At 44.0% G+C, this 15,435-nt stretch overlaps 1 protein-coding gene across 2 annotated transcripts in view; it reads right to left on the bottom strand.

Annotated features, from left to right (window-relative positions):
- entpd6 (ectonucleoside triphosphate diphosphohydrolase 6) overlaps nucleotides 1-15,435 on the bottom strand; it is a 79,631-nt gene that overhangs the window by 12,689 nt on the left and 51,507 nt on the right. For both annotated transcript variants that reach the window (XM_059986384.1, XM_059986385.1), the window contains exons 10-12: nucleotides 11,709-11,810; nucleotides 11,205-11,345; nucleotides 6,495-6,551 (exon numbers count right to left, since the gene is read on the bottom strand). In XM_059986384.1, the coding sequence (XP_059842367.1) occupies nucleotides 6,495-6,551; nucleotides 11,205-11,345; nucleotides 11,709-11,810 (300 nt within the window). The remainder of the gene's footprint in view (nucleotides 1-6,494; nucleotides 6,552-11,204; nucleotides 11,346-11,708; nucleotides 11,811-15,435) is intronic.

Below are 15,435 nucleotides of genomic sequence, written 5' to 3'. Positions count from 1 at the left end.
ATTTTCTAAACCTGGAGAAAATCCAGAAGTCTGAGGTGCAGAGGAACTTGGGAGTCCTTGTGCAGAACCCCTGAAAGTTAACTTGCAGGCTGAGTTGGTGGTGAGGAAGGCAAATGCCATGTTAGCATTCATTTCAAGAGGTCTAGAGTACAAGAGCAAGGATGTGATGCTGAAGCCATAAAGATAGAAAAAAAAACCTTATTTTCTGAGTAAATTACAAGAATAAAAACTTTGTTTTTGTATTTTAGAGATTAAATGTTCAGGCAAAGTTCCAGAGTTCCTTCAGATATTTTAATTGTACATGACCTCTAATGCTCAAAGGAAACCGTGAAATTTCTCATGCTTTTTGATTTTGGAATTCTTTCCTCCCTGAATGGGAACAAGTCATTCCCTTGCAAATACACATGCATACATTGCAGCGTAGTGCGTGAGTCAACTCTAGTGGAGACCAAACCCATCCTCAGTGGAGATCCAAACATAGCACTTCCTTCAGGGAATTAGGAACAAGATGATTTTTCTTTCTTTGACTTCAGGATGCTGAGGGCAATTCACAACACTGTCTGACACATCTCAGATAATAAGGTCAAAAGTGGTCTTTTTGGAAGCAAACTGGTAGAGTCATTCACTGGATTAATTTTGAGGAAATTATGACACTAGATAACACATTATACTGTGAGGCACCATTAAGGTATATACTACACTGATTACAGTAAACTAACAAAATCGAAGTGCCTATGAAAGTTCTTAGTCATCCAGGTCACTATATATCAAGCAGTAGTAAATCAAAGCAACTGTAGCGGTGTGCTACACGCAGCGCTAAAATTACGACACGGAGTCGGTAACTGCAGTCGAAGGAAAAAACTTTATTCGAAATCCTCAGCCTCACTTTTAAGCCTCCCTCAACCTGCCCCCCGTGGCGCAGAGGCTCCAAAGCTCTGTGCTCGCAAACCCCCGTAGGCTATCTAATTGTGAGCCGGTTCGGATGTGCCAGGAAATGGGTCGCCACACAACTGTACTTGCTGTGTTGTCTAGAAGACGTTTTGCCACTCATCCGAGAGGTTTGGCACTTTGGATGGGGAGGACGTATTTGAAAGAGGAGTTAAAGAAGCCATAAACTGGAAAACCCATCCCTGAACAGAGGGGGTGGGGTACAACACCACCTATTTGTTATTTACAATGCAGTCTTAACATCTCTACAACGGTTCACACCTCCATTCATGAAAAGATAAGACTAATGATAGACAATAGGTGCAAGAGTAGGCCCTTTGAGCCAGCACCACCACTCAATGTGATCATGGCTGATCACCCACAATCAGTACCCCGTTCCTGCCTTCTCCCCATATCTGCTATCTTTAAGAGCTCTATCTAACACTTTCTTGAAAGCATCCAAAGAATTGGTCTCCACTGCCTTCTGAGGCAGAGCATTCCATAGATCCACAACTCTCTGGGTGAAAAAGTTTTTCCTCAACTCTGTTCTAAATGGCCTGCCCCTTATTCTTAAACTGTGGCCTCTGGTTCTGGACTCCCCCCAACATTGGGAACATGTTTCCTGCCTCTATTGTGTCCAATCCCTTAATAACCTTATATGTTTCAATCAGATCCCCTCTCATCCTTCTAAATTCCAGTGTATACAAGCCCAATCGCTCCAATCTTTCAACATATGACAGTCCCGCCATCCCGGGAATTAACCTCATGAACCTACGCTGCACTGCCTCAATAGCAAGAATGTCCCTCCTCAAATTTGGAGACCAAAACTGAACACAATTCTCCAGGAGTGGTCTCACCAAGGCCCTGTAAAACTGCAGAAGGACCTCTTTGCTCCTATTCTCAACTCCCCTTATTATGAAGGCCAACATGCCATTAGCTTTCTTCACTGCCTGCTGTACCTGCATACTTACTTTCAGTGACTGATGAACAAGGACACCTAGATCTCGTTGTTCTTCCCTTTTTCCTAACTTGACACCATTCAGATAGTAATCTGCCTTCCTATTCTTGCCACCAAAGTGGATAACCTCACATTTATCCACATTAAACTGCATCTGCCCACTCACCCAACCTGTCCAAGTCACCCTGCATTCTCCTAACATCCTCCTCATATTTCACACTACTACCCAGCTTTGTGTCATCTGCAAATTTGCTAATGTTACTTATAATCCATTTATCTAAATCATTAATGCATATTGTAAATAGCTGTGGTCCCAGCACCGAGCATTGCGGTACCCCACTAGTCACTGCCTGCCATTCTGAAAAGGACCCATTAATCCCCACTCTGTTTCCTGCCTGCCAACCAATTTTCTATCCATGTGAGTACCCTACCCCCAATACCATGTGCTTTAATTTTGCCCACTAATCTCCCATGTGGGATCTTATCAAAGACTTACTGAAAGTCCAGGTACACTACATCCACTAGCTCTCCCTTGTCCATTTTCATAGTTACATCCTCAAAAAATTCCAGAAGATTAGTCAAGCAGGATTTCCCCTTCGTAAATCCATGCTGACTCGGACCGATCCTGTTACTACTATCCAAACGTGCCATTATTTCATCTTTTATAATTGACTCCAGCATCTTCCCCACCACTAATGTCAGGCTAACTGGTCTATAATTCCCTGTTTTCTCTCTCCTTCCTTTCTTAAAAAATGGGATAACATTAGCTATCCTCCAAACCTCAGGGACTGATCCTGAATCTATAGAACATTGGAAAATGATTACCAATGTTTGAACGATTTCTAGAACCACCTCCTTAAGTACCCTGGGATGCAGACCATCAGGCCCTGGGGATTTATTGGCCTTCAGTCCCATCAGTCTACCCAACACCATTTTCTGCCTAATGTGAATTTCCTCAGTTCCTCTGGCCACTATTACATCTGGGAGATTGTTTGTGTCTTCCCTAGTGAAGACAGATCCTGTTCAACTCATCTGCCATTTCCTTGTTCCCCATAATAAATTCACCTGTTCCTGCTTTCAAGGGCCCAACTTCAGTTTTAACTAATTTTTTCCTCTTCATATACCTAAAGAAGCTTTTACTATCCTCCTTTATATTCTTGGCTAGTTTACCTTTGTGCCTCATCTTTTTCTCCCCGTATTGCCTTTTTAGTAATCTTCTGTTGCTCTTTAAAAGTTTCCCAATCCTCTGGCTTCCTGCTTATCTTTGCGATGTTATACTTCTCTTTTATTTTTATACTGTCCTTGACTTCCCCTTGTCAGCCACAGTCGCCCCCTATTCCCCTTAGAATCTTTCTTCCTCTTTGGAATGAACTGATCCTGTACCATCTGTATTATTCCCAGAAATACCTGCCATTGTTGTTCCACTGTCATACCTGAGAGGGTATCCTTTCAGTCAACTTTGGCTAGCTCCTCCCTCATGGCTCCATAGCCCCCTTTGTTTAACTGTAATACTGACACTTCTGATTTTCCCTTCTCCCTCTCAAATTGTAGATTAAAACTTATTATGGTCACTACCTCCTAATGGCTCCTTTATCTTGAGTTCCCTTATAAAATCTGGTTCATTATACAATACTAGATCCAGAACAGCCTTCTCCCTGGTAGGCTCCAGTACAAGCTGCTCTAAGAATCCATCTCGGAGGCACTCCACAAACTCCCTTTCTTGGGGTCCAGTACCAACCTGATTTTCCCAGTCTACCTGCATGTTGAAATCCCCCATTACAACTGTAATATTACCTTTGCGACATGCTAATTTTAGCTCTTGATTCATCTTGCACCCTATATCCAGGCTACTGTTTGGGGGCCTGTAGATAACTCCCATTAGGGTCCTTTTGCCCTTACAATTTCTCAGTTCTATCCATACTGACTCTACATCTCCTGATTCTATGTCACCCCTCGCAAGGGACTGAATTTCATTTCTCACCAGCAGAGCCACCCCACCCCTTCTGCCCACCTGTCTGTCCTTTCGATAGGATGTATATCCTTGAATATTCATTTCCCAGCCCTGGTTCTCTTGCAGCGATGTCTCTGTTATTCCTACAACATCATACTTACCAACTTCCAACTGAGCTTCAAGCTCATCCACTTTATTTCTTATACTTCGTGCATTCATATCTAATACTGTTAATCCATTATTCCTCTCGCTTCTCACATCGGTCTCTATTGCACTTGGTCATACTCTCCGATCCCTTCCTGAGCTTTCTGCCCCGCCAATTCTGTTGTCTTTCTTAACTTTTCTTATTCTCTCTTTCCCTTTAACTCAATCCTTATATTTCCAGTTCGTCTCCTCCCCCCCCACTTATTAGTTTAAACACACCTGTGTAGCAGTGGCAAACCTGTCTGCCAGAATGCTGGTCCCCCACCTGTTAAGGTGCAACCCGTCCCTTTTGTACAATTCATCCTTACCCCAAAACAGATCCCAGTGGTCTAAGAATCTGAAACCCTGTTTGCCGCACCAGCTCCTCAGCCACACATTGAGATCCCATATCTCCCTGTTCCTGCCCTCAGCAGCACGAGGAACTGGAAGCAAACCGGAGATAACCACCCTGGAGGTCCTGCTTTTCAGCCTTCTTCCGAGTTCTCTCAAGTCAGCTGCAGAATTTCTTTCCTCTTCTTCCCGATGTAATTTGTGCCGACATACACTACCATTTCCAGCTATTCAACTTCACCCTTGAGGATGCTCTGCAATCGGTCTGTGATGTCCTGGATCCTGGCTCCAGGGAGGCAACACACCATCCTTAAATCCCACCTGTTGCCGCAGAAACCGCTTTCTGTACCTCTCACTATGGAGTCCCCTACTACCACAGCTCTGCCTGTCGTCTGTCTCTTCGGCTTTGCTTCAGTGTCAATTTTTGACTTGCAGACCTGTCTGCCTCTAAGATTGGCAGTGTCTTCTGTCCCAACAGCTTCCAAGAGGGTGAACCTGTTTTCAAGTGGCACATCCCCTGGGGTCTCCTGTACTTCAAGCATCCGTCCCTTCCTCATCGTTGCCCCCGTTCTCTCTTCCGGTATCTTCGGTGCCACAATCTCACTGTAGGTCCTGTCCAGAAAATTCTCGTTTTCCCTGATGAACTTGAGGTCATCCAGTTACCTCTCCAGTGCCCCAACATGGTCCTTCAGGAGCTGAACCTGGACACACTTTTCACAGTTGTAGCAGCCGGAGGCACCATCAGTGTCCCTGACCTCCCACATCAGGCATCACACTGAATCAGTTTACCTGTCACCTCTTCACCACCTCTCAGCCTCTCCAACTGTGGCGTAGTCTCCTCCCTCAGCCTCCTTGCCGAAGGCTCTCGAGCCAAAGATTCACACTTTCCTCACAAGGCACTTCCCTCGACAAGGCCGATCCCTGAGTCAAAGCCGCAAAGCTCCACTCCTTTACTGGCTGCTTTCCAGTAGAGGTCATGATCCTCTCATTACCTCTACTACTCTTAATGGCCCTCGTGTGATTGCTATAACTTTTAAACAAATCACAGAGTTCATAAACTGGAGAAATATCCACCTTGGATTAAAACTAAAGAAGCCTTTTGGATGGAGAGGCAAAACATCTTCTAGACAACACAGCAAGTCCATTTACCTTGATTTACTACTACTTGATAACAAAAGTAATGTGTTTTGATTCACCTATTAAAGAGTCTTTGCTCTCACCCACTTACTCCTCAAAGTAGGCAAGCAGAACAAATACACACACAGTAGTTTCATTCCTGGATAAAAGTATTCCTCGTTTCCCCAAACTGCCCCTCTAGCTGACCAACTACTCCTCCTAGCCCATTTTGTCACAGCACGTGCTACTTTAGCTTTCATATTAAGGTGGTAGTGTCCATTTAAACTGAGTAACTTAGTCTACATTGAAAATTCTTCTAATATGTAAGAACTTGAGCTCGTCTTTGTAGTGTGCATCATGTTCTATTTCCACTCCCTCAAACATATGAATTATTAGATGTTTTCTTATTTGAAATCAAATACATCCTTGATGAAGGAAGTGCCCTGCCAAATGTTAATCGGTTTTAGAAGGGTGGATGGAGGGGGGGGGGGGAGTACAATTTAAAAAAAGTAGCAAACAAGCCTTTGCTCCAAAATCAGTTGCAAACTGGAGGAGTTGCAAAACTGTGGCAACATTAACATTTCTAGTGATAAAGACCATTAAAAATTAGGAACAGCAATATTTAACACATTTTGCTAAAATGGGCGAGTTAAAAAAAATCAGCATCTCTGACTGGACTGGTAAGATCTTTTGTTTTCACAATTGATAATTTCTCATATATCCTTACAATATATAAATGATATATTCTGCCGACTGTGTCTAATGCTGATACATAGATCAATCTTATTCCAAATTTATTTCACACAGACAGTGTCAGATGTTTGGATTACTCTTGAGTTAATGAAGCTGTGAAGCACCAGCACCACCCACTGCCATCCCCTGTGACACGGAAGTTCAGAAACATTACAGACTGACAGCAGTTAAAAATAAACACTGATCAGATTCAAGATGCACATGATTCCAAAAATTACAACAATAATCTAGAATTGCTGCATTTGTAGTTCTTACCAAGCTTGGCTGCTCTCCTATAATCTTCAACTCTTAAAATGCCTCCTTTTTCTTCATCTGAAGAAGAGGATTATGAGAGGTTAGGAGCAGCAATGTGTTTAATTATATTTATAAGTTAATGCTTATTCCTGCTCCTCATTTACACATCTGCTTGTCACATTTTCTACCTCCTAAGGAGAGGGTATGCAGAATGTTTCAGACTCTCAGTCCTTACCTCAAGGAATTAGAAGGAGCTGAATTTTTCTAACAGCTGCTGACTTCCCACCTCTGACAATATTAGGCTTTCAGGAAATGAGGTCCTCTTTTTTTTTTACCTCTGTTGCTTGATGGAGCCAATTCATGCTTGCTTGGTTGGATGCCTGAATGAACAATTCACACAGCAATATCCATTGTCTTACCCAAGCGCCACTTCTTAATTTGAGTATAGGCAGGTTACTCATTCACAACCGAATTTGCTCAGGATTGAGCATTAGGCACCAGTGAAGGAATAACAATGGGCAGGTACTTTTAGCAGCAGCAAGCCACAGGGAGAAGTGGAGCTTTACCAATTCTTGGTCAGTTATGATGTTGGGATATAGCTGTATATCCAAGTTGCATCATGCACCAAGGACACCAACGATCAAGGCCATGCTTCCTTCCCATTACTGTCATTGTGAAGGAGGTGCAGGAGTCTTGGGTCTCACAACACCTTGCTCAGGAACAGTTAATAACCTTCAAGCATCAGGCTCCTGAATCAACATGGAAAACTTCATTAACCTTCTTCCCAGTCCCCCATTTTCACCAGTTCAGGGCCATTTGAAAAGATCTAGAGAAACTTGACAATGTCGTGCCTTGTAGCAATCTAGTAGTTAGAAAAACAACCCCCAGGAAACATCACTACAAACACATTTCAATCTGTAATCATCAGTCCATCACCCTTTGTTTCATGTCAGTGAAGTGTGGCTTAACTTTGAAAAGAGCAACATTTTACCACTGGGCTGGTGAGTATTACTGAACACTCTCATGATCTGTGGGCAATATTGAGAACGGAAAGATTCTGCCAATATCACATTTGCTTCAATTTTATCCCTGTTCAAGACCCTGGTATGGCCGGAAGCTGCAGGGGACTATTAGTTGTAAGCAGCATGCAAAATGTAAAGGCAGAGTACTTTTTCACTGTGATAAACGTTGAAGTACAGAAGCAACCTGGCTGTCCTTGTACACAGGTCACCCACAGCAAACATGCAGTGCTGCAAGCAGTTAAGAGGCAGAATTAAGCCATTTGGCCCATTGAGTCTGCAGTACCATTCCATCATGGCTGACTCATTTTCACAAAAAAAAACTACATGCTTTTAAGTAAATAATCCACTGGCCTTCTCTACAAACTACAGTCAACCCTCCTTTTTCGCGGGGGATTGGTTCTGGGACCCCCCCCCCCCCCACCACCACCGCAGATACCAAAAAACGAAGATGCTCAAGTCAGTGGATTTTAGGACCTGACGGAGCACCGGAGCTTACTTAACCTGGCTCAGTACGGTGAACTTTAGGACCGGGCAGAGCATGGGACCTGCCGCCCGCAGTGTTTCTGATCTGGAAAAGATCACGGTTGAAAATAAAGTGGAAATAATAAAGAGATCGGAAAGAGGTGAAATGCCATCGGTTATTAGAAAAACATTAGGCTACAGTTGGCCAACAATTGGAACAATTTTAAAGGTTAAAGTGAGAATAATGGGGTATGTGAAAGCCCTGTGCTGATGAAAGCTACAATTATTACTAAGCAACACTGTGGTTGAATTATTGAAATACATATGTTTTTAAGTGTTTTATATGCATAGGAAGGTAAACTATATACTAAGACAAACATTTGACTAACTGGCACTAAATAGTACTGGATGTACCTGTTTCGACTAGAGAACTTCTGTTTTCTTTTTCGATTCCTTATCTGCTGTAACCTATGCGCATCCTCCCGTATACTTTAAATCATCTCTAGATTACTTATAATACAATGTAAATGCTATGTAAATAGTTGTTATACTGTATTGTTTAGGGAATAATGACAAGAAAAAAAAAGTCTGTACATGCTCAAACAACAAGTGCTGGAGACTGAACTTCCGGGTTTTCCCAATCCGCAGTTGGTTGAATCTGTGCATCCAGAACCCGCGGATAAGGAGGGCTAACTGTATTTTCAGTTTAGGAGAAAGGATGTCTTCTTATTTTGCACATAGTTGAGATCCCAGCAGGTACACTGGGTACAGCTTTTGCACCCTGACCATAGTATATGGTAAATATAGAAAGTATATACTTACTATAGAAGGTTCACTAACCTGTCAAAGTAAGTTTATTGTCGAGTATGTATTACTGCACGTTACCATATACCTGTACTACCTTGAGATTCATTTCATTGATCTGTAGGACAGCAGGATACTTATCAATGGAGACTGGAATGAACGGAGATAAGAAGGAAAGGGGATCTCATTGAAACAGGTTTGAAAGACTGGATGTGAGGGGATTCTCCTTGACCCCACCCACCCCAGAATGAGGGTGGGGGGGCCCCAATTTCAGGGTATGGAGTAAAACCCAAGAGGAAATGAGGAGGAATTCCTTTACCTGAAAGAGTTCTCCACAACAAGAAAATGCAGGCCAAAATGCTGTATATATATTTGAAAATATACAGATTTCTAGAGACAAAATGTAATAAAGGACACAGGGAGAGGTAAGAATGATGGTATGGTGTTGAGTAATGAAAACACAGGAGTAGAGTATTCAGCCCTACAGCATGTTCCACCATTTCACAAAATCATTGATGCCTTTTGATCTCTTACATATCCTTACAAATGGATCTGGATTCTCCTTCCAAAAGCAGCTGTCTCAAGAAATCATCAGGGCCACTGATTCCCCTTGTGCAATTGCCAAGGGAGATTTGGGGAAGGAATTTATCATGGTTACCCACATGGGTCCTAGCTACGCCTGCCTTTTTGTCGGCCATGTAGAGCAATCTATGTTCCAAGCCTACACTGGTATCTGTCCTCCTCTTTTCTTACGTTATAGCGACAACTGCATCGATTCTGCTTCCTGCACGCATGCTGAGCTCATCGACTTCATTAACTTCGCCTCCAACTTCCACCCCGCCCTCAAATTCACCTGGTCTATTTCCGACACCTCCCTCTCCTTTCTAGATCTTTCTGTTTCTATCTCTGGAGACAGCCTATCCACCAATGTCTACTACAAACCTACAGACTCTCACAGCTACCTAGACTATTCCTCCTCCCACCCTGTCTCCTGCAAAAATGCTATCCCTTTCTCTCAATTCCTCCGCCTCATCTGCTCTCAGGATGAGGCCTTTCATTCCAGGACAAAGGAGATGTCCTCCTTCTTTAAAGAAAGGGGCTTCCCTTTGTCCACTATCAACTCTGCCCTCCATCGCGTCTCCCATATTTCACGCACCTCTGCCCTCATCCCATGCCCCTGCCAGCCTACCAGGGATAGAGTCCCCCTGGTCCTCACTTATCACCCTACCAGCCTACAGATCCAACGTATAATCCTCCATAACTTCCGCCACCTCCTACGGGATCCCACCACCAGACACATCTTCTCCTCCTCCCCCCCACTCTCGGCTTTCCACAGGGATCGCTCCCTATGTGACTCCCTTGTCCATTCATCCCTCCCATCCCTCCCCACCGACCGGGCACTCATCCCTGCAAACGGAAGAAGTGCTACACCTGCCCCCACTCTTCTTCCCTCACCACCATCCTAGGCCCCAGACAGTCCTTTCAGGTGAGGCACCACTTCACCTGCGAGTCAACTGGGGTGATATAGTGTATCCGGTGCTCCTGACGTGGCCATTTATACATTGGGACCCGCCACAGACTAGGAGACCGTTTTGCTGAACACCGGCACTCAGTCCTCCAGCAGTGGCGGGATCTCCCTGTGGCCACACACTTCAATTCCACAGACCACTCCCACTCCGACATGTCTGTCCATGGCCTCCTCTACAGTCAAGATGAGGCCACACACAGGTCAATGGAGCAACACCTTATCTCCCACCTAGGCAGCCTCCTACTTGCCAGCATGAACATTCAACTCACAGACCTCCGTTGATACCCCTGCCCCCCCCCCCTTACTCCATCCCTATCTATAATTTTAGTCTGGTTCTCTTTCCCTCTCTTTTCCCCGCTCACTATAATCTCCCCCCCCCCAGCCCTACCTTTCTTTCTCTTTTATTTCCCATAATTCTCCACCTTCCCCCAGCCCATTTCCCTCCAGCCTATCGCTTCCCAGCTCTCTACTTTATCCCTCCCCCCACTTCTTATCCCCTCTCCACCATCCCATGTTACTTCACTCCTGATGAAGGGTCTCAGCCTGAAACGTCGTCACTACCTCCTACCACAGATGCTGTCTGGCCTGCTGAGTTCTGCCAGCATTTTGTGTTTTTACTCATTTAATCATGTTTTTTTTTTTAGCCTGCCGGACACTGCATGGTCTTGAGGTGCTTCTATAGTGCACATTGTGTGAGTCTGGCTGGATACACCAGAGTGCTGCCTCTTGTACGTGGTTATTGTTATTATAATCCTATCTACCCTACTCCCATGGGAACAATGAATGCAATTTTCTGTTGCACAATCTGAGATTGCCCAGTTCAGTTCGGGAATTTATGCATTACTCGTGCAATGGTTTCCAACCTTACTGGAAACAGAAGATCATCAACGAAACATACTTCTCTCATGAACTTACCAATCAGCCCAACATCGACTGCTCTGTCGTAGTAGTAGGAAAATGCATAAAATGAAATGTTCTGTACTTCCTCAGGCTTATGCACCCTTTTGTAAAGCACCTTCTCTATCCTTGAATAACAGGAATCATACAGATGCTCTCCTAGAAGCAGACAGAAGCGAGAAGTTATTGGCTATTTACTTGTTACAAGTATCTAACAGCACAAATAACTCTAATTGTGTGGTTTAATGCCAGTGTAGAGAAAAAGAAATATGATCAAAAGAATGTTTTGTGATTATGAATTTCAATTCTTATTAAGTTTGGGAGCTCAGGCAGAAAATGGCAAAGCAACATACTGGGGGAGTGGGAGTAAGAGAGGGCAGTGAGAGCGGGGTGGGGAGGGGAGTGAGAGGCTTAAAACATGTCCTTTCAATGCTCCAAGATTCTATAATTCACTTGGAAACATTCACCACTTTTCAAGTGCTAGACAAATAAGAGTCAAAACATTTTAAAATTATACTGTACCTGCTTTCTGTCCTTTAATGCTGTAAAGAATTTCAGCATGTTTCCATTCTGTTTTGTAGCCTGGTGTTAAGCAGGAACTTACTAAGTCTTGATCCTTCTCAGCTGTAAATGAGTGGAAAAAAAAATTCAAGGACAGCAAAACGTTAGAACTCAGTTGCAATTTCTCTCACAAAGTCATTGGAAGCAGGGAGGATCTTCATTGGTTGGGATCGACCATGGATGTTGTGCCCTGGCTGATGATACGCAAGCCAGGGCAGTTTAATATGAAGTGTAAGCTGTTGCCAGTGCAGCAGGTTACCGTCACCACACAGCTGATGAATCCAAAGGAATGGCAGAGGCCAACATGAGGAAATCTGCAGATGCTGGAAATTCAAACAACACACAAAATGCTGGTGGAATGCAGCAGACCAGGCAGCATCTATAGGGAGAAGGGTCCTGACGAAGGGTCTCGGCCCGAAACGTCGACAGTGCTTCTCCCTATAGATGCTGCCTGGCCTGCTGTGTTCCACCAGCATTTTGTACGTGTTGAATGGCAGAGGCCAATACCGTTCGGCACCAGCTGCGTTGCAGGAGTTGCCAGTCAGTGTTGAACTCAACGTAGGACTGCCTAACGGACGAAAGCTCCAGATTTTCCCTTGGGATTTACCGTAAATTCCGGACTATAAGCCGCTACTTTTTTCCCACGCTTTGAACACTGCGGCAACACTGCGGCCTATACTATGGTGCGGCTAATGCATGTTTTTTTTTCATGCCGCCAAAAACATTTTGCCTTGTAACAGTAGACCAATATAATTGATGAGTAGTTCACAGAGGTCCAATGAAATTGTACGATAAATCAAGCGCACTTTCACAATTAAATTATTGTAAATCAGTCATTTGTACTCACCCTCATCAACATGGAAAACACTCGAAGAAAAGCATATGATGCAGCTTTTAAGTTAAAGGCGATCAATCTGGCGGTTGAAGAAGGAAATCGAGCTGCTGCACATAATCTTGGCATAAATAAATCGATGTTGAGACGGTGGAGACGCCAGCGTGAAGAACTGAGTCAATGCAAAAAGACGACAAAAGCTTTCAGAGGTAATCATAGCAGATGGCCCGAACTTGAAAACTTTCTTGAAGACTGGGTTAACACACAGACAGCAGGCGGCCGCGGTGTTTCCACCGTGCAGATCAGACTGAAGGCTAAAGCAATCGCCACCAAAATGAAAATCGAAGATTTTAGAGGTGGGCCATCGTGGTGTTTTAGATTTATGAGACGAAAAGGCCTGTCCGTCAGGGTACGCATGACTCTGTGTCAGCAGCTCCCTCCCGACCACGAGGAAAAACTTGCTAACTTCCGCACATTCACTCAAACAAAGATAGTGGAGAATTCCATCGGGCCAGATGATATCATAAATATGGATGAAGTACCTTTGACGTTTGACCTGCCTCTCACTCGGACTGTTAATAAAAAAGGTGACTCGTCCATCACACTGAAAACAAGTGGCCAAGAGAGAACGCATTTTACTTGTGTTCTGAGCTGCACAGCATCCGGACTAAAGCTTCCACTGATGGTGATTTTTTAAGCGGCTGACAATGAAAGTTCAGTGAAAGCTGCCATCAAGAGTACAAACTCAATTCCAGCTGTGATTCCTGGGGGCACCACGAAGTATTTGTAGCCACTGGACATCAGCGTGAACCGGGCATTTAAAGTGGCGCTTCGCGTTGAGTGGGAGGCTTGGATGACGAGCGGCGAGAAATCCTTTACCAAAACAGGACGCATGCGAAGAGCATCTTTAACTCAAGTCTGCCAGTGGATCCTAAATGCGTGGAGCCGTGTCACAACATCCATCATCACCAGCGGGTTTCGAAAGGCTGGACTGCTGCGTGATGAAGAGGACCGCGTGCGCTCAAGTGAGAGCGACAACGAAGAGACTGAAGTGAGTGACGAGATCCTTAGGTTTTATTCAATTCGGACACTGAAGGACTTTGATGGTTTTAGTGCGCAGGAGGAAGATGAAGAAGGCGATCAATAACTTTTCCTGGTAGGCTGCAGTATATATATATTTTTTTTACCAGTCGTTAGGAGATATTGGAATGTTGTTCGTGCACTGTTCAGTAAAAAAGTATACGCAACGTAATTTGTGTGTTACCGATACATACGTATATTTAAAAGTAGCTGTGTTACAGGCACTGTTCGAAAAAAAGCATTTGCAATATATATTTGTTTATGTTACCATACGGATTTAATTAAAAGTTGAAAAATCCTCACGTGTAATATCTTTCTGTGTAAATATCTCATATTACAACTTGGGACACCTGCGGCTTAAAATCCGGTGCGGCTTGTACAAGTACAAAATTGATTTTCTTTCTAAAATTAGAGCGTGCGGCTTTTAATCAGGTGCGCTCTGTAGTCCGGAATCTACGGTACTCACAAAGCCTTCCACGAATGAGTGTAGCTGCAAGACATTGGAGGTTTGAGATCAGGTTTCCTCCTCCGAGGTGAGCTGCCAAACATGGCTGACGAGCCCCATCTGCCTGGAGCGACTGGTTTTAAGGCACCAGCAACCTTCCTTTGCCCCTTCTCCTGTCAGTAGAAACAGTTGTGCTGGGCTCAGAAGCTAAGCCACTTGAAAGCCAGGAGTCAGACTTGGTCGTCAGAGGCTACTTGAGATGCACACCATCAGGAGCATTTAATAAGTAGTGGGTATTTATCCCCCTAAAGCCACCCTCCTCCCCCCCACCAAGCTATGACAGCTTTTAGAATAAAGATGTTTTATTTCTAAGTTCTCCATATTCAATCATATTTTCCCCACTAAGACAACAGAATTTATGTTTGGAATAATCACATAGTTCTGCACCCTTCCTTGAAAGAAGAATGTAATGTCCTGTATATAGTGCAGAAAGGGTTTTCATGGTTGGAAAGGATGTCTTACAAAAAGATTGAGCTGATTGGGATGATATTTATTGACAAGTGATCTATTGAAACATAAGAAATAAGAGGAGTTGGCCACCTGGCCCGTCGAGCCTGCTCCGCCATTCAATAATATCATGGCTGATCTAACCATGGACTCATCTCCACCTACCCGCCTTTTCCACATAACCCTCAATTCCCCAACTATGCAAAAATCTATCCAAACTTGTCTTAAATATATTTACTGAGGTAGCCTCCACTACTTTATTGGGCAGAGAATTTCACAGATTCACCACTCTTTGGGAAAAGCAGTTCCTCCTCATCTCTGTTCTAAATTTACTCCCCTGAATCCTGAGGCTATGTCCCCTGGTTTTAGTCTTGACTACTCGACTACCAGTGGAAACAACTTTCCTGCCTCTACCTTATCTATCCCTGTCATAATTTTATATGTTTCTATAAGATCTTCTATCATCCTTCTGAACTCCAGTGAGTACAATCCCAGGCAACTCAATCTCTCCTCATAGTCCAACACTCTCATCTTTGGAACCTCCCCTGTACTGCCTCCAAAGTTGTATATCCTTCCTCAAGTAGGGAGAACAGAACTGCACGTGGTACCCTGTACACTTGCAGCATAAACTCCCTGCTCTTAACTTCAATCCCTCTAGCAATGAAGGCCAACTTTCCATTTGCCTTCTTGATAGCTTGCTGCACCTGCAAACCAGCCTTCTGTGATTCATGCTCAAGCGCGCCCAAGTCCTTCTGCACAGCAGCATGCTGCAATCTTTTACCATCAAAATAATAAATTGATCACCCATTGTTCATTCCAAAGTG

This window comes from Hypanus sabinus, chromosome 12, assembly GCF_030144855.1.
Source record: "Hypanus sabinus isolate sHypSab1 chromosome 12, sHypSab1.hap1, whole genome shotgun sequence".
Taxonomy (NCBI): domain Eukaryota; kingdom Metazoa; phylum Chordata; class Chondrichthyes; order Myliobatiformes; family Dasyatidae; genus Hypanus; species Hypanus sabinus.
Note: the sequence above shows the minus strand (reverse complement) of the source record. Positions and strands in the feature narration are given on the sequence as shown.